Genomic DNA, 23,990 nt, shown 5'->3' on the forward strand with positions numbered 1-23,990 from the left:
TGCCCGTGACACCGCCCCCCAGCGGGGCTTCTGCTTGCGGCCGCCCCCGCCCGCTCACTCCGCTCGCCATGGCCTTCGCCACGCGCCGCTTCGTGCGCTCCGCGTCCTCCGCCGCCGCCAAGAAGCTGATCGTGAAGCATGTGACCGTGATCGGGGGCGGCCTGATGGGCGCGGGCATCGCCCAGGTGAGCGGCGGGGCCAGGCCGGGCCTCACCCCGCTGGGGAAGGGAGTCCCGGGGCGGGTAGCAAGGGGCGCCCCCAAGAGTCTCTGCCCCGCCCGGCCCGGCCCGTGTCACCAGGGACAGCGGGAAGCACCGCTGCGGGGAGCCCGGGCTCGTGGGCTGCCCAAGTAGCCCCTGGCCCGCCTTGGCCTGCGTTATCCCTTAACGCGGAGCTCCCGGGGGCGGGGCGGGCCTGGCGGGCCCTCTGCGCCCCCCGGGCACGGCAGGGGGAGGCTGCATTCCGCCTCGGGAGCGCCTCGCGGAGCGGGCGGCGTGTCCTCTCCGTGCAGCTCTGCGCCTCCCTGCCGAGTTGGTAGTTTGCCCTGCGGGAGTGAGCCTGGCTGGCTGTGCTCCTCTTCATGCGCGCAGGGGTCATGTGCATGTGGAGGGAGAACAGGCCCGTTTAACTACTCCTGGCTTTGTTGCTGTTTCTTCCCACTTCGTCCCGGACCTCTTCAGCCAGTTGTCACCCCAGCCGCTGTAGATTAACTGTCATAGATTATTTGAGAGCAGGTATCCTGGTATGTATTTGTACAGTACCTAGCACCTTGGAGCCCTGATCCTGATTAGGGCCCCTGAGGATTAGCATAATATAAATAACGCTGCCTCTGCCACTTCTTCGCTCTTATGGTTTCTGTTATGTCTTGTCATTTCTGCCACAGGCTGTCTTTCTACCATGAGTCACGTAACTTGGCTTGATATTTTAACTCTAAGCATAATTAGCTCCATAAATGTCCTGTGTAGGCAGGTCTTCAAAACTTTGTTCTTAAACATCTGATAACCTGGGACTTTGGATTTACATAAACACTCTGTTCAACTTTTGAGTATGTTCTAACCTGTATGTGGTCATCTCTTCTCTCTTCATAAAAACATGTGAGAAACTGCAACAACCTGTTCAGCATAGTTGATGCATTAATTTTCTTCATCCCCTTTGTGCTCCACATTAGTATTAGAATAGATATGAATTGGATTCAGCTTCAGTAGGGACACAGTAAACGTGTAAGTTGGTCCATTTTCAAAAAATGAATTAAAAGTAGTTGCAGGTGTTGCACCTACTGCTGAGTTACCCTGTTTTGTGATTATACAGTAACATTTTCCAGTCTTTTAAAATGTTTATGGGGGTTTGACAAAACAATGGAGAAACTGACTATGTAGGGGAAATGGTAACTACACAAAGTATGGTCATGCACAAAGCAAACACTGCAAAAACAAATATTTTTAAAATCTTTGCTATAGTAATCTTAGACCCCAGTCTTGAAATTAGCTCCCTTGCTGTCCCACTGAAGCCAGTGGGGTTCTGTGAGAGACATGCAGCCTGTCCATTTGGACTCAGTGCAAGATCACGCCAGAGGGATTACTTGCAACGCTATGAGGTACAAAATAAGTAGAATTTTTTTTTTTTAATTTTAATACAAGCCGTGCCTTTCCAATGTATATTTGTGTTCAGAGCGTTTTTCCCAATTCTCCAATCTGTATTTGTCACGGAAAAGTACAAAGTTTGGGTATTTCTTGTGAATCTTTCACACACTGCCTGACTGATAAGGCAGAAGAAGAAAGCCCTATGAAAATGATTTAGTACCAGCTTGAGGAGGAACAGATTGATTGACAGTCTCAGTAAATAGCGAGAGAACTAAATTTCATTTTGTTAAGATACTGTATCTTTATTTGTAATCTGTAGTGTTTTACAGTGGGTTAATATTTAAATGGGATTTGCTTGTTTTCCCAGAATGTTCAGCCATTATAGCCTTTGACTTGTAAAGTTCACTTTATACTTGACATTTTTATCCATCAAATGTCTGATTGCTAAGCCAGGGACAGGACTATTTCAGATATATTTACTTATTTTACAAGGAAAATAATACTTTGAACATCTATAGCACCTTTCATTTACAGATCTCAAAGCACTTTATAAACAATAATTAAGCCATACAGCACTCCTGTGAGGTAGGTTGCTATTATTTCCCCCATTTTACAGACAGGAAAACAGGCACAGTGATTTGCCCAAGGTCACAAAGCAAACTAGGAGTAAATCCCAGGAGTTCCTAATTTTGGATTTCCTGTTCTAACAACTCAGTAGTGCTCCCTCAGAGGTATAGCTTTTTCTGATATTCTTGTTGCATCTATTGTGGAAGGAGGTCCATGCATTTGTTTGCTACCTAAGGTGAGGTTAGTCATCTATAACTTTAATTTCTCTATAAAAATAATCTCTCACACCCTTATCACTGGAATTTGGGATTTCTTCTGAAAAAGCCTTCAAGGCCTTTCTCAATAAATGCAGTGCCACATGAGTATTTGGTGAAATCCATAAATATGTTCTCTGAAGTTTCAGGAATGTGCGCACTATTTAAAATTCATTAGTCCAGAGAGACAACTGAAGGCCATTGTGAATTCTGTTACATGTTCTGACTCTTATTGGCAACTGTTTGTAAAGAGAAACAGGCATGGTTCTTGACAGGGACCCTGGTGTGCAGGAATCCAAGTCCTCAGGGTGAAGGGATGCTTTGGGTGACTTTGCTTCCTTGTGCTCACTGCATCCTATTGTAATTATAAATATGGGGTTATCCCAGAGCGAGGGTGACTGTGGTACTGCCTGGGAGCAACACTTCATTTTTTTATTTGCAGTGACTTGTTTTTTCTTTTAAGGCTTTGGAAGATCCCTTCTTTTAAACTTTTCTGTACTGCGAGTGGGGGAGGTTGGCTGTTGCTCAAATATAGGTGTGACATACAGTACAATCCAGACTAAGGAGCAACTGTTTCACCCTTGCCTTACAATACCTTGCTTGCCTTGCAATACCTTGCTTTACAATAACTCACAAACAGCCTTCCAGCATGCATGCCCCACCCTCAGTGTCTGTGTGCAGTTGCAGCCTACCGACTTCACTTGGGTTACACTCTTGCTCTCACTAGCCTTGGTTATACTGCAGGGTAATCCCAACACACATCCAGTCCTCGATTTTCCTGCAGAAATATGTGTCTTGTACTCCCCAGCCCTCTCCTGGACAATACAAGTTATATTAAGCCTGTTATTCCTTTAATAGAAATAATATGCACACAACTTGTCACCCCAAATGGAGTTTCCCACCCTCTTCAATTTAAACACACTGGATTAGATAAAACAATAAAATTTGTTTATTAACTACAAAGAGAGATTTTAAGTGTGTAGAAGTAATGAGGCATAAAAGTCAGAATTGATTACAAGAAAAATAAAGAAAAATGCTATTGGTGCCTAATTTAACAAACTGTTAAATTAAAAAAAGTTTTCTCTCCACATGCTTTCAGTAGTCTTACTGATCAAACTTCTTATATCAAGACACACACACCCCCAGTCCAACAGCTGTTTTGTCCCTTCAGATGCAGTGAATTGACAGGCAGGGGGTGAGTGGTCCCTTGGTGTGTTTCTCCCTCCTTTTTATAGTTTCAATTCCCCCCTCCCCCTCGAAAAACATTTCCAGCTCAGTACCAGGAGACAAAAAGTTTATGTGGAAGGATGTTCCCTGCTGCTTTTTTTCTCAACTGTTGAACTTCCTTTGTTTCCCTTCCCGCTTGATGCCTCTGTTTACTGCTTAAATGCAAATTAAGCAGAGCACATATTCCTTTGTTTAGGACAGACTTGTTTCTCAACTTCCGTTTGGAACATGTGTTAATAACACAGTGGAATCTTGTAACTTCACATGCAGTGTTGCCACAAATATTTTACCAGGACAATAACGACCAGCAAATTGAGTTTTTAAATAATACCTCAAAAGATATGATTTGTACAAAGATTATTACAATAGTGTGTAAGGCAGTGGTTCTCAACCTGTAGCCCAAGCAGTGCATAACAGCGCCCCTTTTGGTACACTCAGGGCCATGCAGGTAGTATATATATTGTGTGGATGCAGCCCATGTGTAACAGAGAGAGCTGCATATGCAGTCCAAAATGGTAAATAAGTTGAGAACCACTGGTGGAGGGTGTGAATACAAGAGTATATTCTGTCACAATAGGATCAGGAATGGGGATTTTTTATTCTATTCCTGATTTTGCCACATGCATGGTGTGTGACTTCAGGCAACTCACATTTCTTTCTGCCAGTTCCTCATGTAAAATGGGGACAGTGCTACTTAACTCTCAGGGTTGTCTTGTTTCTTATTGACCGTTTGTAAAAAGCTTTGGCTCCTTGGATGGAAAGTACCATTAGTGCAATGTTACTACAGTAAAGTGACCAGCACCTCTTCCTGTTTTTCTTCTCTTTTTTGAAAGAAGAAACTGTGAATGTGGCTGTGGTAAGAGTGAGGGCCTGAAACAGGTGGTAGTCTTTTTAATAACTCCCTTCTCTCTAGTAGTCTCTGCCACCTGCTATATTTTAGTATAGGACCTTAGAAAACAATAAACTAGTTCAAGGGAATTTTTGTTGCATCATTTCTTTGTACAACTTGGAAGCATTACTTTGTTCAGCACCATATAGAAAGACTAAACAAAAGACAGGGAATACATAGTTATAGCAGATTGCAATGCAGCCTTGTAGAACAGTGATTTTCAACCTTTTTACATGTCTGGATCCCTAAAAAATTTCAAATGGAGTGCAGACCCCTTTGGAAAACTTAGACATGATCCATAGTGCAACCACTGATGTAGAATGTTATAACCATCTTTTGTCCTTGGCCATCAGTATGGTGCCTTCTAACTGCACCTTTTCTTCATAGCATCCTTGTACTTCTTGTTTTGGTGTACAAGTAATTTGCAATAGATGAAATGTGAAGGAGGAGTTAGCACAGTGGTGGTAGAAGTTGTGTCTCAAGCCTGATAAATTACAATATATGGAATTTTTGAAATCTTACACCATGGCTGTGGTGGAAATAAAGAAGCAGTCTTGTCTTACACTGTCACTCATATCTATGAAAACTTGATCAGCTGTTCCAGGTGGTGGAAAAAGCTTATACAGAACTAAAGGCCAAAAGAAATGTGTGTAACTTTAAAAAAAATTTCAGTGAAAACAGATGTTTCAACAAATTAATGTTTCCTAGCAGGGTTTGCAACCCAACAGTGCAGCACTGTATTAATGCATAGAAACCTGCAAATGAAATCAACTAATATTTTTCATTGTCCAACATGAGAAGAATGCAAATGCATAAATAGTGAATAGTGATCAACACCCCCCACCCCCACAGCACACCTTTCAAGAATCATGTGGTGTACTTCATCCAGTGCATCAAATGCCCAAAAAACTATGTGGGTGAAATCTGACAGATTTAGAGGAACTCTCACAGACAAATGATATAAAAAGACACAAATACAATATCTCATGTGGACAAACACTTTTCACAAAGCAGCTACTCCATATCTGACCTCTCAGTACTCATCCTTTAGGGAAACCTGCACAACACCTTTAAAAGGCGAGCCTGGGAACTTAGTCATAACTTTGTTAGACACTAAAAATCATGGACTCAACAGAGACACTGGTTTTGTATCTCATGACAACAATTTGTAACACACCCCACTGCCTTCTAACCCTTAATTGCCCACTTCATTTTAAATGGTCTCCCACCATATGTGTTTAACCCCTTATGTTTAGCTGTCTGTCCCAGCTTGTATTTAGCTCCGACACTCTGGTTTCCTTCTCCAGATGTGAAGAAGATCTCTGTGAAACTCGAAAGCTTGTACCTTTTGTCAACAGGGTCCAGTAAAATATATTACCTTGCCTAGCTTCTGTCTCGTATATCCTGGGACAAACACAGCTGCAACATCACTGCAAATAAATAATGAAGTAGCATATATAGTAAAAAGCTGACTTTTTAAGATTGAGTTGTAATAATCTGAGCTGTTTGTAACATAAGTAAGAACATTAGGTGTTTTTTAAGATTTTAAAATGACAGTCTCTCTTTTTTAATATTGTTTATAGATGATCCGATATTTAGGTGCCAAATACAAAATCAAGATTATCTGATATGAACTCAGTTCTCTTTATCCTCTGGAGTAACTGCTTAAATTTAATTTTCTCCCCTCCCCTTTCTCATTTTTCCTCCTATTAGCCCAATTGACTTGTCTCTTTTACATTAATAGCTCCTTTCTTCCCCTCCCTTCTCCCCAGGTTGCTGCAGCAACTGGTCACACTGTGGTGTTAGTGGACCAGACAGATGAAATCCTGAAGAACTCCAGGAAAGGGATTGAGGATAGTTTGAAAAGAATGACAAAGAAGATGTTTACAGACAAGCCTGAGGTGACATCTTGATATTTATAACTACTAGACAAACTTTATTGAATTTGATAGAATTACTATTTTAATGTTGTGATTGTTGGCAAATAGTGCACAGATGAATACAGGAGAATCAGATTGATAGAATAGTATTAAAAATGCATTCAAAAAGCTAGGAAGATAAGAAGTTAAAATATTTTCAGGGTTTTTTGATTGGGAAAGTTGGTGCATCATGTCTTTTTCTGGTTTTTCAGATTGTAGTCTTAAATGAGAGATTAACCTCAAATGCTGGGAAGTCTTTGAAAAATAAGGTTAAAGCTCAAAGTTTAAGTGGTACATTATTTATCTTTACCTAATAGTAAGGTTTCTTTAAACCATCGTAAAGTGCTATACACCAGCTTTACCCAAAAGCAGAGATTACAGGATTGTAATTATACCATTTAAGGAACCTCAGATAGATTTGCGTTAGTCGCTGCATGGGGGAAGGGAAAAGCATAGCCTTGCATTTTACGGCAGACATCTGTTTTCCCTTTGTATCAGGATCGCAGCTTACCCAAAAGTGGTGGGCATAACTAATGTGCTTGAAATAATTGCTGGCTTTGAAAGAGTGGGCTTTCCAAACTGTATTGGGGCCATTGATGGCACTCATATGCCCATAATGTGCCCTCCACCAGGAGCAGATGAATATGTCAACCCAAAAGGTAATACTCCATTGTTCTGCAGGCCTTGGTCAACCACAGAGACAGGTTCCTGGACACTGAGATGTACTGGTTCTGCGGAGATGCCATGAACACTGTGAGATGCCAGGGTTCTGTGGAGATCAGGCACTTACCATTTTGGACAAGTGGGAACCATGTACCTCCCAAATTGTTATCAGAGGGGTCTCAGTGCCCCCTGTTATATTAGGAGACCTTGTATACCCTCTTCTACCATGGTTCATGAAACTATACCCTAGTTAGAGGACTTGGCAAAAGAAGGTTCAGGAGTTGCTGGATGTGGTGGAGTGCGCATTTGGCAGACTCAAAGCAAGATGGGACTAGAATCATGGAACCATAGGGTTAGAAGGGACCAAAACGGTCATCTAGTCTGTCTGTAAAAACATTTGGATGCCAGTGCCATCCATATTATTGTGTCCTGTTGTCCACTGCACGATTTCTGCAAGGCAAAATGGAGAATGTTTTCACCTGAAGTGGACTCAGGATGCTGCTGGTTTGTAAGCCTGGTACAGACAAGTAGACAATGCACCTGACACTACTGAGGTTGGATCCGGACAGGCAAGGGAAATCAGGGATGCCTTGTGTGTTCACAGGGTGCTATGCATGAGAGGATGTGATTTTTAACATGCTAACAAACGGGGCACATTGCAGTTTATGTGCCACTGCTTTATTGTATGTAGGCATTAAGCTACTGCTATATTATGGATTTTGATTCTTCTGGATTTAATAAATCCTTTGGATAGAACATTGAGAATTATTCTTTTTGCAACCCAAATAGTTTATTGAAAAATATTCATTCCAATTACATTGAAAAATCCTTGGCATTCCCAGCTGCCATCAAAAAGCCAAAACAAACAAACAACCACACCAAAAGAGCAGAATAAGCAAACAGCCAGACAGAAGTGGCAAACTGTATAAGTTCAACCACTACGGTTGTACCAGTAGTGAAACTGAATGTCTCTTGTGTGTGTGTGTGTGTGTGTGTGTGTGTGTTCTCCTTTGCCCTGGTGGAGTGTGTTGTGTGGGATGTCCGTACATGTACTGTTCCGTGAGTGGCTCATGGCCCACTGAACCCCTGAATTGTCCAGTGGCTGTACAGGCTGCAGGAAGTGGTAGCATGATGGGGATTCTGTGTTTGCTGGAGCTGGGACTTGCTGTTTGGTGGCTATGAGTGCAAGCAGCCTCTCACACAGCCTTCTCCCTCAGTTTCTGTTCATGATCAAAGAACGATGTCACCATTTTCTCTTCCAACTTGGTTGTCTCCCTCCCTCTCTGAACCTTCCAATCCTCCTTCCCTCTCTGGAAGACCAGTTGCTCATCTGCCATGGCCACAATGTCCTGCAGCATTTCGTCCCGGACACTTTTCCTGGTTGCTGGTTGTGTTTCAGCTCCCCAAGACATCTAGTTTGATGCCTGTCCAACAAAGGTGGAAAGGCCTGCCAAGGAAATGAATGGGCTAGTGAGCTACAGAGTTGTCTGTAATAAGTGTGCCCTGCCCTGGAATCTGACCAAACATATAGTTTCTGCTGCATGAAAAGTTTTCAAGCACTTACCAGCCAGGAGTGAGTGAAAATTCAGGCAAAAATCAGTAAGATGCTGAACTAGGATGGAAATGCTTTATAGCTATGGAACAGACCACCTTCCGCTGCCACTTCCACCCTGGACGATATTGGACAGCATGCGATGAGTGGACAGGGATCCAGGTGACAAAATACAGCCACCACAGCCATTAAGACTGGTAATCCAGACAGACTTGCACCAGTGCTGGCAGCAATGAAACTCAAACCAACGTGCCGGTGTGACTGAGTTGCACACATAGCACTACGTGGTGAAATATGCACCCACGCTTGCTGAGATTAATACCCCTTTTCTAACAATAACCATATAATCAGTAAAAAGTTATCGCTAGCTGCTCGTTTTAATTTTTTTCCTTTCTTGACCTCCATCATGGCTCTCACATGGAATTGGGGAAATGGCCTGGCTTGTGGTCTCAGTAAAATACAACTCCCTGCATGTAATTTTTCTCTCTCATAATAATTGTATTGGTCATAGCCTAGAAATCTCTCCCACTTGTTATGATAACCAAGCTTTTGGGTGCCATTTACCAGACTACAACTCCTGCGGCATTGTCACTTCCTCTCCTGGCTGTTCCAGACCCATCCCCAAACAGTTACTGTGAATATGGGCCCAGGATGTCCCCTAATTGATCCAGTTCCATGACCTGGTGCAGACCTGATGCCAGCACCCTGCTGTGTTCGGGGTTTTGCTCCTGTGACTCGAGGGGTGTCCCTCTCTCTGCCTTCAGGATTCTAAGCATATCAACCTGACTCAGGAGACAGGACTGTAGACTCTGTACTGGGGTTGGTTCCCAGCTTCTGGTTGAATTCCTTGTAATAAAAGTGGCTAGGGAGTTCCCTGGCTGATCATTCCCATCCTTTGCTTTGCAGGAGATGATCTTGAGGTGCATGATTTACACTCAGCACTGGACAGTGGTCTGGTTGATTCCCGATTCTGCCAGGCTCTTGTGCTGGTTTTTGTTGCTTTTGCCAAAATCTTGGGCCTTGCGGTCCTCACACCCTAGACTGACAAGAAAGCTGGTATGGACTTCTCTCTGCTTTTTGGACAAGCAAGGCTCAGCTGTGTTTGAAGTTGAGCAGTCTGCATGCAATGAAGGGTTAAATGTAGAGCAGCTGCATTTGAACTAACATGGGGAGTGAGTGAGAAGTTGGGAGGTAGAAGAGCTGGAGCGTACAGGCCCCAGGAATTGTGGGATAGTATTGGTGGTTTATCAGAACACAAGCACCACAACACGTGCTTTAGCTATGTCCTCACTGCAAAGTGGGAAGGCTGGGACATGGGCTACAGCAAGACACTTTTATCTGTGCCCCTGCATGAGCCAGCAAGCCAGTGTTCTGAGGCGGTAACAAGCATATGTTAGAAGGCTTTATGTGTGGATGGTAGGGAGGTTGGGTTTAAGCATGTGTCAGAGCCCGTGTCTACACTATCACGTAGACATGCCCATGGCAGGAATAAGGTCTTGTCTGCATGGGGAAATTTACCAACATAAAAATACCAGCATAATTATATAGCTATAGGACTTGTCTACATTACCCGCAGGATTGACAGGCAGCGATCAGTCCAGCGGGGGTCGATTTATTGTGTCTAGCGCTCTCCCGTCGACTCCAGTACTCCACCAGAGTGAGAGGTGCAGGCGGAGTCGAAGGGGGAGCGTCAGCTCACCGCGGTGAGTAGATCTAAGTATGTCGACTTCAGCTATGTTATTCATGTAGTTGAAGTTGCGTAACTTAAGTCGATTCTCCCCCAGGGTAGACCAGGCCATAGTTGTAGCAGTATAACTCCTTGTAGGAACACTCGTATTCCAGAATAAGGAGTGCCTTTTTCCGATTTAGCTTATGCTGCTCTGGAACCGGTATAAGCTAAATTGGGAAAAGGCAATCCTTATTCTGGAATACGAGTGTCCACATGAAGAGTTATACCAGCATAACTATCGCTGTATAATTATAGTAATATATGAGGGGTAGTCGTGTTAGTCTGGATCTGTAAAAAGCAACAGAGTTGTTGCTTTTTATAGTAGTATAGTTATGCTGGTAAATTTCCCTGTGTAGACAAGTTCTCAGACCCCCAAAATGTAGTATATAAGTGTCTGTTTTCAGCTGTACTGGGTCTCCATTCTCTTGTTTAAAAAGCCTGCCTTTGTATTTGATCTGTCCTCATAAACTATGTCAGTGATTAACAGCTTTGGCAGTCACAAGAGAGATTCAAAATTTTGTTCCCATTCCCAGGAGAACTCTAATACATTGGATGTTGCCTGAAAGCCATTTCATTTCCTGAGGTGTCCGTGAAGGGCTTTGAATTATAACAATGAGCTGTGAAACCAGATAGCTCGCTTATGGAAGGAAAAACAATATAATGGTTTAAAACCGAAGAAGTCCATTTTCACTGAGGGCAGGTCAAGATTCTCCTGGGACAGTATTGAAGTGATAAGTCAGTTGTTTACTGGAACTGTCATTCTGAAGGTTGAAATAAAGGGTGGGGTGGAGAACAGTCATCCTAAAAGAATGAAATAAAGGATCTCTTGCTTGTGAGAAGACTTGAGTTGCTGTGAAAGTTTAGTCCATCTGTGGAAGTATAGTACTCTCATAAACTTAAAGCTTTCTAATTGATCTGGAAATATAGTGCAAGTTATAATGCCTAATATTTTTAAGGCTCAAAAAAGCGACCAATGAAATAAATTGACCTATGAGAACTTTTATACCAAAGAAATGAAACCTTTTAGAAATAGGTTTTGTGACTTCTGTTTAACCTTTCAGGCTGCTGCTCAGTTCATTGAGAAGACCTTAAAGAACCTAACAGTGAGCACAGACCCAGTAGCAGTGGTACACAGCACCGACCTTGTGATTGAGGCCATTGTGGAGAACCTGCAAGTGAAAAATGATCTCTTCAAGAGACTGGACAAGTTTGCTCCAGAGTATGTATGATTAAAGCACAATGAACTGGAATCCATCACCACTTCTCTCTTAGGTTGTTTTGAAATTTATAGCTAGTATCTTTTTCTTTAAATGGCAGTTTTGTGTCATTTTCTTAGCTTCTACACTTAAGCAAGAAGCTTTTCTTAGGCTCCCTTTGACTCCAGACTATTATGTGATATGGAGTATTTGACATGCCAATTGCTGATTTTTCTGAACACATGGCAAGTGTAGTTACCCAATTTATTTTCGTGTGTTATGCCTCATTCAAGGGATTTCGTGGTATGCATAGGCAGAAAATGAGTTCATCGCAAATTCCTTCTGTTCCATGGATTTGTAGTATACTTTTCCATGTTATGTTAAGGGTCTCTTTGTTTTAATTGTTCCAACAATATGCTTTTCAAGTCAAAGAGAAACATTAGGCCTGGGCTTTTCTTTTTCTGTAGCAGTGGTTTTAGGGTTTTGTTCATAACTTTTTAATACTGACACTTGTTTAGCATGGCAGCCAGCAAACCAAAAGATGTAATTGTCCAACTTATTTCTATGTAATATTTTACACATATTCCATTTACACCCCAATATTCTTCACAAATTATATGCATACAGCACCAGTGCAATGCAGAATTCTTTCCCTCCCCCCATTAAAATAGGAATTGACTTCTAAGGGGAACAAAGGGCGAGCAATTCTCCAATCTCAGCTTCTGAGCAAAGATTAAAAAAAATACAGAGAACCCAGTGAACCAATTAGAATGAATTATTTAACTAAAATCCCTCCCCCCCCCAACTCCTCACACCAAAGAGGTTTAATCTTTATTGGTGCTATAGAAATGGAGATCTGACAGGCCCTGTCCTAAAATGGAAAATATTATCAATTACTTTGTCAGGCTGATAATCAATCAAGGAGGCTGCAGAGGTGAGAATCATGATTCCAAACCCATTTTGTCATGTGCTTTTCAAAAACGGCTGCAGAAGTTCTGATCAGTAAACTATGTCAGAGTTGCATTTAGGCAGCCTGTATGCTCTGAGATAAACATCACACACATACAGTGGCTGGGGCACGTACCAGCACTCATACAAATACTGTTGGTACCACTGAGCTGTAATCCTGCATTAAGGTGGTTGAACTAGAAGTATCTGTGCAAGCCCTAACCCAAATATATCCACAGAATGGTAATTTAAAGTTCTCCTGACACAGGTATTGATAGGATTATTATACAGATTGTACTAAGGACATACAATAAGTCAGTTCCCGTCTGTAGTATTTAAATCAAGTAGGGCTCAGGGAGAAGATGTGAGATTTCCCTGCATCTAGTGAAGATGACTTCCTCCTTCCTCTCTTGCTAGGTACAGCTAACCATCCAGGGTGGGGTGATATTTTATTGTGTGGCTCACAAAGTTACATGTGAATACAGTCCAGATTCCACCAACAGGCAAGTATGGGAGGGCAAGAAATTCCCCAGGGAGGAGACTTCCTTACAGAATCCCTCCCCCTTTAAAGAGCTTTATCCTTTTCCTGCTCCTCTGCAAATTATTCAGTTCAGGCTATGGAGAAGTGTTTATATTTGGGAAGATTGTCTACCTGGATAAGTACCCAGGATCAAATAATTTTGTGTGTTTTATAGAGATAGCGTAACACTTGTAATGAAGGTATAGAGTGTGCTTCAGCCTAAAGTGCAGTATATCTAATTTCCTTTCACTGGTATCACTTGTTTGAAAAAATTCAGGAAATGCACTAAGTGGTTGAGGCACTCTATGTAAAAATAAAAATAAAATAAAATAAATATGTTAGCACAGTATTTACTAACTGCTCTCATTCTTTGCACCAGCAGTGGTGGCTGCGTTTTATATGTTTAAACGTTATGTAGCGTGGGATGCTTAGCTCTCTCTACTGAGATTTAAGGTAGTGATCTATGATTTCTCATGTGGAGAATATGAATGGTAAGACGGAAGCAGACATATCTCTCTGATGGGTCACTAAATGCATATCTGTAAATGCTGATAGATGTGGGTTATTACTTTTTCTAACAACTACTGCATTTCCCTACTATGTATTTTGATTGATATTAGGCTTTTATTTTCATTATTGGCGGGGGTGGGGGAGGAGGAAAGAGAGAAGATCCTCCTGACCCCACGCCGCCTTCAAATTGGCACAGAAATCAAAGGATGGTGGTAGTAGGGAATTCTGTTACTTCTAAGTGTCTTTTCCCCACTGGCTCAACAAAGTGATAGGATTGTAGCCAAAAGGAATTCTAATATATTCCCTACCCTAGAACGAAAGATTTTGCTTTTATGTTTGTCTCTTCATCTTCCTGTGCCTGCCCCATAGCTTGGAATAATTTTGGGTCCCCGGCACATGCCTATAATTCTCATACCCACAGAAGAGCTGCTAGTGGAAAGGAGACAGGTTCCTAAGTTGCTTCCTTTTTTCTCCCTCCATTAACCACCCACAAGCCTAATTGGCTTAAGAGCTGGTGAGATGGATTTGGATGGACTTAAGAGCTAATAAGGTGTGGGGTTAGTTGACTCCTCTCCCTTTCTTCTTGCAGGTCATGTACATTGCTGTATGCCTAGTGGAAGGTTGGGTCTTTCCTTGTAACCCAAACCACTGGCAGTGGCAAATCTGGGCAGGGTCAGAGCTGAGACTCCTGCTCAGCAAATGTGGTGGCAGCTCCTTGTGGAGGCACTCTGAGCTGTAGCAGTGTTGGAGGGTATGCCAGGTGTACGCTACTAATGCTTTTCCCTCAGAACTCCAGCATGCTAGTAATTAGCCAAAGTACTGAGCAGCGTCAGCGCTGCATGGAGATATCAGCCTATTCTCCCTTATCAGAAGAATCCTTGAACTGTGGGAGCTATTGAAAATATACCTAATCCCTGGAACAGTGCAGCAACATTAAAAACCCTGACGGATCCAGTCACAAGTTTTCTCTTTGGCAAGGGGTGGTACAGACCTTTCTCCCCAAAAATATCTGTAGCTTGCTTAAGTTGAAGTGAAGACCAAGTATTGTATAGGTAGGTTTGAGCTAGAACTGTAAACTAATTTCACGTAAGTAAGCTCAAGTAGTATTTCAGCTTATTGTTCAGAAAACTGTTTGAGTTGACTTAAAATAAGTTACTTATTGTACTTTTCTGCCCTTACCTCCATTTAGAGTGCAGAAGCAGGTATACGTCTGTATTCCACACAGTAAACTTAGTTAACTTTATAGCTGTGATTGCTACAAGAAATATAACCCTTGTGCAGAACACATAATGAGCCCCAGCCTATTTCCTTCCTCCCCCAGCCCCATCTTAAAGAAATAAGAGATTGGGGGGAAAAAAAAATCTCTGTGTGGAGGGCATAGTTTTCTACATTGCTTCTTGTGTCCAAACTCCTTGGAGAATCTTTGTGTCACGTGAATTGTTTTCTACAGTTGAAGGCTTAGGGTTCACAGGAGGGGAGCCTGCTGCTGTGAACCTTCTCAGGAACTTGTAGAGGTAAATTGGCTTATAGCTCAGCCAAGTTAGTGAGCTTTAAGCAGATTTGCTTCTACAATCATAAGTCTTTAAGGAGCTCAAATAAGGTGGGGCTGCCTCTATCTCCCTGTGGTGATGCTAAGCTTCATTAAGCTACCTGGCAGCCCCACACAGTTCACTACTTTGTGGAGTTGCTGAACTCTGTTGGGGGGGGCGCAGCAATGACCCTTGCCAACTCTCCGTTTGTACAGCTTAATACTTTTGCAGGGGAATGAAAGCTGCATGGGGCAAGCAGGTAGTCCATGGGAATTTAGCATCCCCAGAGAGCACTGGGGAATGGGGGTAGCTATTGTCCCTGCTGACTGCTTGAAATTTTATGCTTGTAGATACAAATTGACTTAAACTAAGCCAGTTAAGTGCTTTAACAGTACAGAAGTTTTGTACAAGCACAACTCAAAGCACTAAATCTACACCCAGCAAGCTGAAGGGGCTCTGGCCGCAGCTGTCACCCATGGTTTCTATTTCAGCCTAGGTGAATCATGCCATTGATTTGTATGCATAGCACTCTGCATTCTTATGGCACCTTCCATCTGAGGATTTGCTGGCACTTTACAGACATTAATGAATTTACCCTCACAGCAGCACTGTGTGACAGGGAAATAGAGAACTGTAATTACTTCCTGGGGCTTTGCCTAATTGTGTTTGCAGGTTATCTTGTTTTCAGTATTACATTTGAGAATCCTCCTACTATTTGGAAATGTAGTTATGATGCCTCCTCTTCATAAGTAATCAGTGACCCTGGGTAGTGTCTCTGGGTTTGATTTTCAGCATAGTGATATTTATGGGTTCCCCTCCTTATGCACCACATGTCCTACTGTCATTGAATCCGTTCCTGTCCTGCTCTAAATGGGCCAGTGTAGGATTTTCATGTCACTTTCTGCGTTCGTTATTATGTGTGCATTTAATTTATGTTGTTCCTACTTTAGACAGGAGCATCAGTCATCAAATAGTGAGAATTCTTTGTTATTTCTTTTCCTGAGAGCCCCCCCCCCTGCCTTTTCTCTCTGCCTCCCTAACTGTACACTGCCAATTTCTGTGCAGTGGGCATTGCATATCATTTCTGTTGATCCAGGTTTTATCCTTTTGTTAAGGCAGCAACCCCCGCGGGGAGCTGGCTAATGTGTCTGGATTGTGGTTTGTATTCTGAAATTGTGTTACAAAACTGGCCAGAAGGAGGAATTCTTTCATCCACAACTTCAGCATTTTTAAAGGAGCTGGACAGCGTGGGTAACTTCGCTGGAAGGCTACATTTTTTCTCTCTTGTCTTTTGAGTTTTGAGATTCTGTATAATTCTTCTTGGGACCCACTAGGTGGCACTGCAGGCAAGCCCACCTAATGCCAAAAAGCTTTCATTAGGGGTTTGTCAATATTTCCATTTACTAAATGCTATTGTCAAAGATTGTAAAACTTTGCTTTAGGCTGGAACTTTGACTATGAGGTCTAAGTCACGGAGGCGTTTATCCTCTCTCTAAATTTGGTTTAAACCAGTTTATTGGTTTAAGTAGATAATGTGGGCAAGGCACTCTCGGACACAATCTAGCTTTAATGAGGATTTTTTTCAAATTGTATCTATAGAACAATGCAAAGCTTTAATTTAACAGTAAGGTTCTGATTTTTACCCAAGGAAGTGGACACTTCAGAGATTAGAATTTTAACTAAGAAATTCTGATCCTGCAACCATTAGTTTGTGAGAAGGAATCTTGTCTGTTAAGTTTAAGTATTTATGAGAGACTTCTGAATGGAAGTTCATTGGAAGCAACGGTGAACATTCTGAATAGGGTGGGTCGTGAATTGTTGTCCTTCATATTCTTTGACCTTTGGAATCTTAACTACTGATATCAGAATTGTGGGTGAAAAACATTCTTTCAGTGCCCTGCCCCAGAATAATATAAGGGCTTGTCTACACAGTGCATTAGTCTGCCTAGAGAGGTGTAAATACTAATGTGCACTAGCATGTTGTATACTAACTGGCCTATGCGGACCCTGCTGGCACTCACTAAAAGTTCCCTAGTGCACGTTAATTTACATCCCGCTATTGTGGACTAGTGCACTGTGTGGACAAGCCTTAAGGCTTGTTTTGTGGTGCTGTTGCCAGGGAGAAGTGATTAAAGGATAGCTGGGGAGATGTGTAGGTAAGATTTTTAGAGACACTTTTGTGATTGTCAGACTCACAAATTCAGATATTGTACATGAAGTAAAAATGCAGTGGCTTTCACAGTCTCTTTTTACATAATTGTTTTTCTAACGCCTCAAGATCTGTGATGCTCTCCTGACTCAAAGAAGAAACAGTTTCTCCAAAGCTTTTTCCTGTCCCAGGACATAGTTATATCTAAGTGAACTATGGTACATAACAACATTTGATTGACCCAAGGGGATATTTTTCTGGGAGGGAGTCTGTTTAGAACAGGCAATTGGAAGTAAGGACTTCATTCCTGACTTTGCCACTGATTTGTGTGACCTAGAGTAAGTCACTTAATTTTCTCTTCCTCGGTTGCCCCATCAGGAAAATGAACCTTATCTATCTAACAGGTGGTGAGAGGCTTAATAATTGAAAAATGCTCTGAAATCTCATTAAATCTCATATTAATTTATTTAAATTTAAGAACTGGTTTATGCCAATGGATGGATTTCCTTCCCTTGCCATTATAAATCTTAAAAAAACACCCCACCAACCACATATCTGGATATGGTCCTATCTTCTGAATGACTGTGCTGTATGCAGTAATTCTTGTCTCTTTGTGGCATCTCTGTTTTCCTGCTCTACTTTTTCCTTTTGCAATACGTCTGCTGTCTAGATCTGTCAGTGTATACTGTAAAAAGATTATTGGCAAAAATTTTCAAAAGCTAGACTCCTAGATCTGAATTTTCCTGAAATAAGAGATTTGTGATGGGGACTACGAAACTTTTCTACTTTTTATGGAAAAAACTCTTTTCTTGATCCAGTGAGGTGACCTATATATTCTTCTTGGAGTTAAGAATTCATACAACTTTCAGAGACAAGCTTAACTATTGGTCGTTGCGGTGCTATTTTAGTTGTATGCTATGGAAAGCAGTAAAGGGTAGTGTCAGCTATGTATGATGGGGTACTTTTAAAAATACTTGGCCTACAATAGGCTAGCTGAAAAAAAAGACACTCCTGATTAGCCACTGAATGCCCATAGCAAATCTGATGAAGTGGGCATTCACCCACGAAAGCTTATGCTCCAATACTTCTGTTAGTCTTAAAGGTGCCACAGGACCCTCTGTTGCTCCATAGCAAATCTGTTGATCTTTAGGGCACAGACCTTCTTGTTGACAAAGATAGCTGTCATTTACACAATCCTCACTTCCTTTCCCCACAGAAACACAATATTTGCGAGCAACACTTCGTCTTTGCAAATAACGGACATAGCCAACTCCACCACCAGGCAGGACCGCTTTGGTGGCCTCCATTTCTTTAACCCAGTGCCTATGATGAAGCTTGTGGAGGTAAGTGTTTGATATATTTATCATCAGAATACTTATAGCATGGCAATATACTTGTACTTCACTGAGAGTTCATTAAAGTAATAGGATGTATCCCAGCATGCAGCCCTCCTTACCAGGAGGAGCTACCTTTAGAGATAAGAAGATGAAATGACCTCCATTCCAAGCAGGGCTTTGGAGCGGAGCCAGGAGCAGGAGCGCAGAGCAGCTCCGGAGCAGTGGAGCTGCAGGCTTTTGCCTGGAGCCGGAGTGGAGCCGGAGCACAGCTCCAAAGCCCTGATTTCAAGAGAGGGAGATGGACTGAATAGTCCAACAGGACTCTTTCATCTCTGACTCCTAAGAATCTCTGGTTGATCCATCTCCATGCCCAATCAGCTTCTGGCCTCTCCGCTGAGACTGCCAACAAGAGCATCAGTTTTGATGATGATTTCAGTCACATGGACAAGTATCTGATAAGAACTTTTTGTGTTTTAAGTCATTAGGCAACAGGTAGAGGAATGTTGGTTCCTACGATCCCAGGCTGGATTTGAACTGATGTTAAAAGAGGTGAAAGACCCCATGTTCTGTTGCCGGTCCCCTGAGTCATTAGCTCCTTTATTGTGAATGTTTCAGAACATCCTAATCTAATCCTCAGGATCTTTGAAACAATATATGTTTTTATGCTTTTGCAATGTTTCAGGCGAAGTGTGTGGAGATTTTGAAATAATTTGTTTTTAATACCAGGTTTGGATCTTTATTTCTCAGTTGTATTAAGGTACGAAAAATACAATTATTTTAAAGCTACTTCACCAGTCATCTAAAGGCACATGTGCCTGGTGTCTGTCTTTTTTTAATAGATCATAAAATATATTTTCATCTTGCTACTTAGAGTAAAATAATAAATGCATCCCCTGTGGAAGTGTACAGGAGCACATGAAGTCCGTCCCATCATAACAACACTACTATAATCCTTGCACAATTTATCCCCCTCACCAAAAAATAATGACCAACATAACTATTTTTTCTAACCTCTGATGCCTATGCAGTGGGAATAGGGGTGAGCCATAACCCCAGATCTGAAGCACTTACCATAATTCCCCCACACTCGGGGGGCGGGGGGGAGAGAGGGGGAACGGAGTTTGAATTTCACAGCTGGATCTAACCTTGAATTAGGTCAAACCAAAAACAGCAGAGTTTTGGGTTATGAACTTTTGGGTATGTCTGAAAGTGAACTTTGGGCCCATCTCTGCTACAAAGCAAGATTTCCTCCTCCCCACGCCCTAAAGTGCTGTGCTTCTTTCTCTCTTTTTTTTTTTTTTTTTTCTTTCCTCCTTGCCCCCAACATATGAATAATTCTAGAGTTTCCTCAGTAACAAACATTCACCTATGTTGTGCCTTCTGTTATAACTTCCTAGTTTCTTAGGCTTATTTTTTGTAATAATTTTCTGGATGAAATCTTCCATGTGTTATCTCAGTCCTAGAATACATGATATTTCAAGAAAATTTGAACAAAATCTGCCCATCTTTTGAGTTCTGAAAATGCCAAATGATACACACTTTCTGCTGTAAAAATATTTCTCTCTCTCTCTCTCTCTCTCTCTCTCTCTAGAGGCATGAATCATATGGCAGATCTTTGCAAGCTGAAAATTTCCTCCTCAGTAGTGAATACTGAGGCCTAATCTTCAGGCCAGCTTACAAAGTGGTATTTACAGGACTGTGAAACAGCAGATATGTATCATCACTGGAGCTGGTCAAAACTCAGAATTTCCATTGCATGGGGAAACTCCGACAATGAGAAAATATTTTCCCACAGAAAAGAAATTCTAAAAAAATTTCATTTTGGAAAACTGAGCAGCCAGCAGCTCTTGGCTCCAAGGGACTCTGAGGGCTGCCTGGGGAGTCCCCTGCTATAGAGTGGGGAGTCTTAAAAGTCCAGAGAGCCCTGGTTCAAGCAGAGGCTGTCATGGTCCTGTCTCCACAGCAGGGAGTCTGGAATCCCTGGGGTCTGTGACTGAGGCAGTCTGTATGGCACAGCTGCCCCAGAGCTGCAGGCCCTGGAAACCCAGGCTTTCCAGCAGCTCCTCAAGGTAGCTGGTAGAACATTAGGCATGTAGCCGGCAGGTTTCCATCAGAACTCTTGGAGTGCACTGGCAGAAGTTTGTCAAACTGAAATGGTTCCACGAACATTTTGGTTTGAGGAATTGGCATTTTCCAATGAAAAACCGTTTTGTTTTAAAATTCCCAATCAGCTATAGTTGTCACTTGCCTGATCCTGCAAAGGGTGTTGGCATTGGAACTTTATGTAGGCATAAATATCTGTCTGGGATCTCTTTGTAGGGTTGAAACCAATATTAAAAACAGAAATAGACATATTAGTTTTTCCTTTTGTCTAGAGGCTCTTTCAATTTCAGGCTGTCCTGCAGCATCATAATTTTTGGGTTGGCAAACGCTACAGACCAGTGTTCACTAGGTAGAATAGGTGTTTCAGATGGAAATAAAGAAAAAACATAGAAATGTGTATTTTATCATTACAACAGTGAGCTTTTGTTCAGAGAGACATCATACAATAATACAATCATCAGACCTCTCTAACAGGATGTTACCGTATTACATAGTGAGCATCTTTACACTACCCATGACATGTCATCTCCAATGATTTTATTGAATTGAGTGAAAACTGACTACACATATTTAACAAACCAGGCATGGCTACAAATGTTAACATTCAAAAAAATTGTACAGATATGTTGGGGTTTTTTGCAGGTGGAATGTTCTCTGTCTGAAAATATTGAGTAAGTGGTAACCAAATATGTAGAAACATTTCGGTTACCTGAGGTCTTATGAAGCTTATTTTTATGAAACCTCAATTTGGGGCCTAATTCCACGTGACAATAAACATTTATGTAAAGAAATACAAGTTCAGATTCCTATAGTAACAATAATTCATTCATATTGCATATATAGAGTATTTTAGATTAATAGTTTTGCTATTAAATGATTGACACAGATCTTGTCTACCCATAGTTTTGCACCAATTTAATTAAACTAATTTAGTTAAATGTGCAAACCCCAATGTGAACACTTCATTTTTGATTAAGAGTGGCTTATTTCAGTTTAGCTTAGACATGTTCCCAACTTAAGTTGAACTGGAATAAGCTTTATTTAAATTGAAATAAAAATATCCACATAGCCTTTTAAACTGTCTTAACTAAATCTGTTTAAAATCACACTTTATATTAATCCTGGGCATCTTTGTGTATAGACAGGTCTTAATATACAATGGGCCTGATCCTACCTTCCAGTATGAGCATTCATCTCTAAGTAACAAATGGTTTTAAGGGCAAAATTGAGTCCTGTTACAATGTGAGCAAGTTAAGAGTTCTCTTTAATATTTTATTATAGATAATACCTTCTAAAGGACTTTAGTGCTTTTTCAAATCATATCTTTATAGCAGTGCTGAAATGCAATGAACTGTAGGATCAGATTGCACTCAAATTCTGTGGTGATGAATACATGAATACCTGCCTAGATACATAGTCCTCTGCTGCGCAGCACCCTGCATAATAGTGGAAGAATTGCACATTTTGGCCCTACTCTTTCCAAAAGTGCCATGTCTGTTTAGAGAAAATGAACCTGTGTGTCTTTTAAGGCCCTGTCTGAAAGACCCGATATGGTAACTGAATGGCACTCAGTTTCTTTGTTTCAGAATGACAAAGGGCTGAGGTCAAAACAGGTGAAATCCACTTGCATATCATTACCTAAAAGTGGAGGTCTGGAAGAAAGCAAACATCTTTGAGGAGGAAAGAGATTCAGAACAGAATTGCAGGATAAGTGATACTTTTGATTATACATCTGGAGAGAACGTACCCATGCCACTGCAGCAGGCTTCAGTATCGATTTGAAATGTTCTAGTGTATTTAAATTTTATATAGATTTTTCAGTGGGACGTGCATTTTGACCCTGTGACACTTAAGCACTTGCTTTAAGGATTAACAGTTTGAACTCTGGACATGCCAGTGCCAAGTGGCTAACTAAAACTACACTGTTAAGATGCTGTGATGCTGAGGTCAAATCTGTCACAAATCCCTTTGAGGATTGTCTAAAGGTCACCTATTTAGTCCATGCAGAAATTCTCACTGAATCTAACTGGACGCCTTACACAGACAGACATTCTCTTACCTGGTTGGTTCTTATTTGCATGCTCAGGGTTTAACTGATGGCCAGATGTGGGGTCAGGAAGGAATTTTCCCCCAGGTCAAGTTGTCAGTGACCGTGTGGGGGTTTCACCTTCCTCTGCAGCATGTGTGTGTGGGTCACTTGCCAGGATTATCTGGATATATCTCACTTAATCATTTCCCTGCCATTGTGGGGGTCTTGGGTATTGGTGCCCCTCAGAGCCCTCCTATTCTCTGTCTGTGGCGCACAATAGTCTAGTCTCCTATGGGCCATAATACTTGGTCTAATTTTGATAGTTGGAGTTAGTATGTGGGTGCTGGCATGTTGGTGGCATGTGATGTACAAGAGGTTAGACTAGATGATCTGGTGATCCCTTCTGGCCTTAAACTCTGACTCCTTTTCAGAAAAGAACGGAGTTTTGGGGGATTTTTCCTTTCTCAATTTTGAGAGACTAGTATTTGGGCTTCAAAATTCCTAGAAGTAAAATAAATTTAAGCTTCCTTGAAACTGTTGTACAGTCTTATGTGTGAATGTCTTCCAGATGCTTAGATCTAACTTCAAAAGAAAACACACTACCATTTTTCTGCTGAGAAACAAATCCTGCTGTCTTTATTCCACGCTCACTGTGTTTTTGTGTTGATATCATCAGTAGTCATTCTGGTGCTTAGGAGACCAAATTCCACTGACAATCTTGTGGTGATATAGTCTACCTCTCACTGCTTATGTGAGTGGCTGCATAGAGAGTCCAAGCTAACTAACATGTTATTTCCAGAGCTGTATTGGCATCATTTTCTCATTCTGGGGCACTAATAAATAAGTAAACAGATATCTTGTTCAGTTCAAACTGTTAAAATCTTTAGAAAAATCCAAGTTTGCCAAAGGATAAGGACAAAATTGCTAAGAAAATACCTTGGGTCCTTCCTACTCTTAAGCTTATAAGAGGCCTTTACACAGTTTGAAAAGTAAAAATTAAAAACTGTTTTCTTTAGACTTCATTTGTTGATATAATAGTGTCTGTGCACCTGTTTATATTGGCCAAGGAAGCCATGTTACACCCTTTCTATCAAGGACTGTGTGTAAACTTGGTTCTCTAGAATGTCGCCAATGTGTTTCCCTGGGCATTAGAGACCATGTGGCTTTGGAAGTTTTTATACTATCCACACAGGACCCTTTGCGGTAGAATTCTAAAAAGATGAACTCCATTGCTTTGAACCCGGTGGACGTTTTAAATGTCTTACAGTAACAATTTCAGAATGTGGAGG

At 41.6% G+C, this 23,990-nt stretch overlaps 1 protein-coding gene across 1 annotated transcript in view; it reads left to right on the forward strand.

Annotated features, from left to right (window-relative positions):
* Positions 1-23,990, forward strand: part of HADH (hydroxyacyl-CoA dehydrogenase) — a 33,189-nt gene continuing 9,199 nt past the window's right edge. The window contains exons 1-4 of the mRNA XM_024206542.3: positions 1-185; positions 6,290-6,418; positions 11,442-11,599; positions 18,449-18,575. Coding sequence (XP_024062310.1) covers positions 69-185; positions 6,290-6,418; positions 11,442-11,599; positions 18,449-18,575 — 531 coding nt within the window. The 5' untranslated portion in view covers positions 1-68. The remainder of the gene's footprint in view (positions 186-6,289; positions 6,419-11,441; positions 11,600-18,448; positions 18,576-23,990) is intronic.

This window comes from Terrapene carolina, unplaced genomic scaffold (assembly GCF_002925995.2).
Source record: "Terrapene carolina triunguis isolate 2854851 unplaced genomic scaffold, T_m_triunguis-2.0 Scaffold706, whole genome shotgun sequence".
In the NCBI taxonomy this organism is placed as follows: Eukaryota; Metazoa; Chordata; order Testudines; family Emydidae; genus Terrapene; species Terrapene triunguis.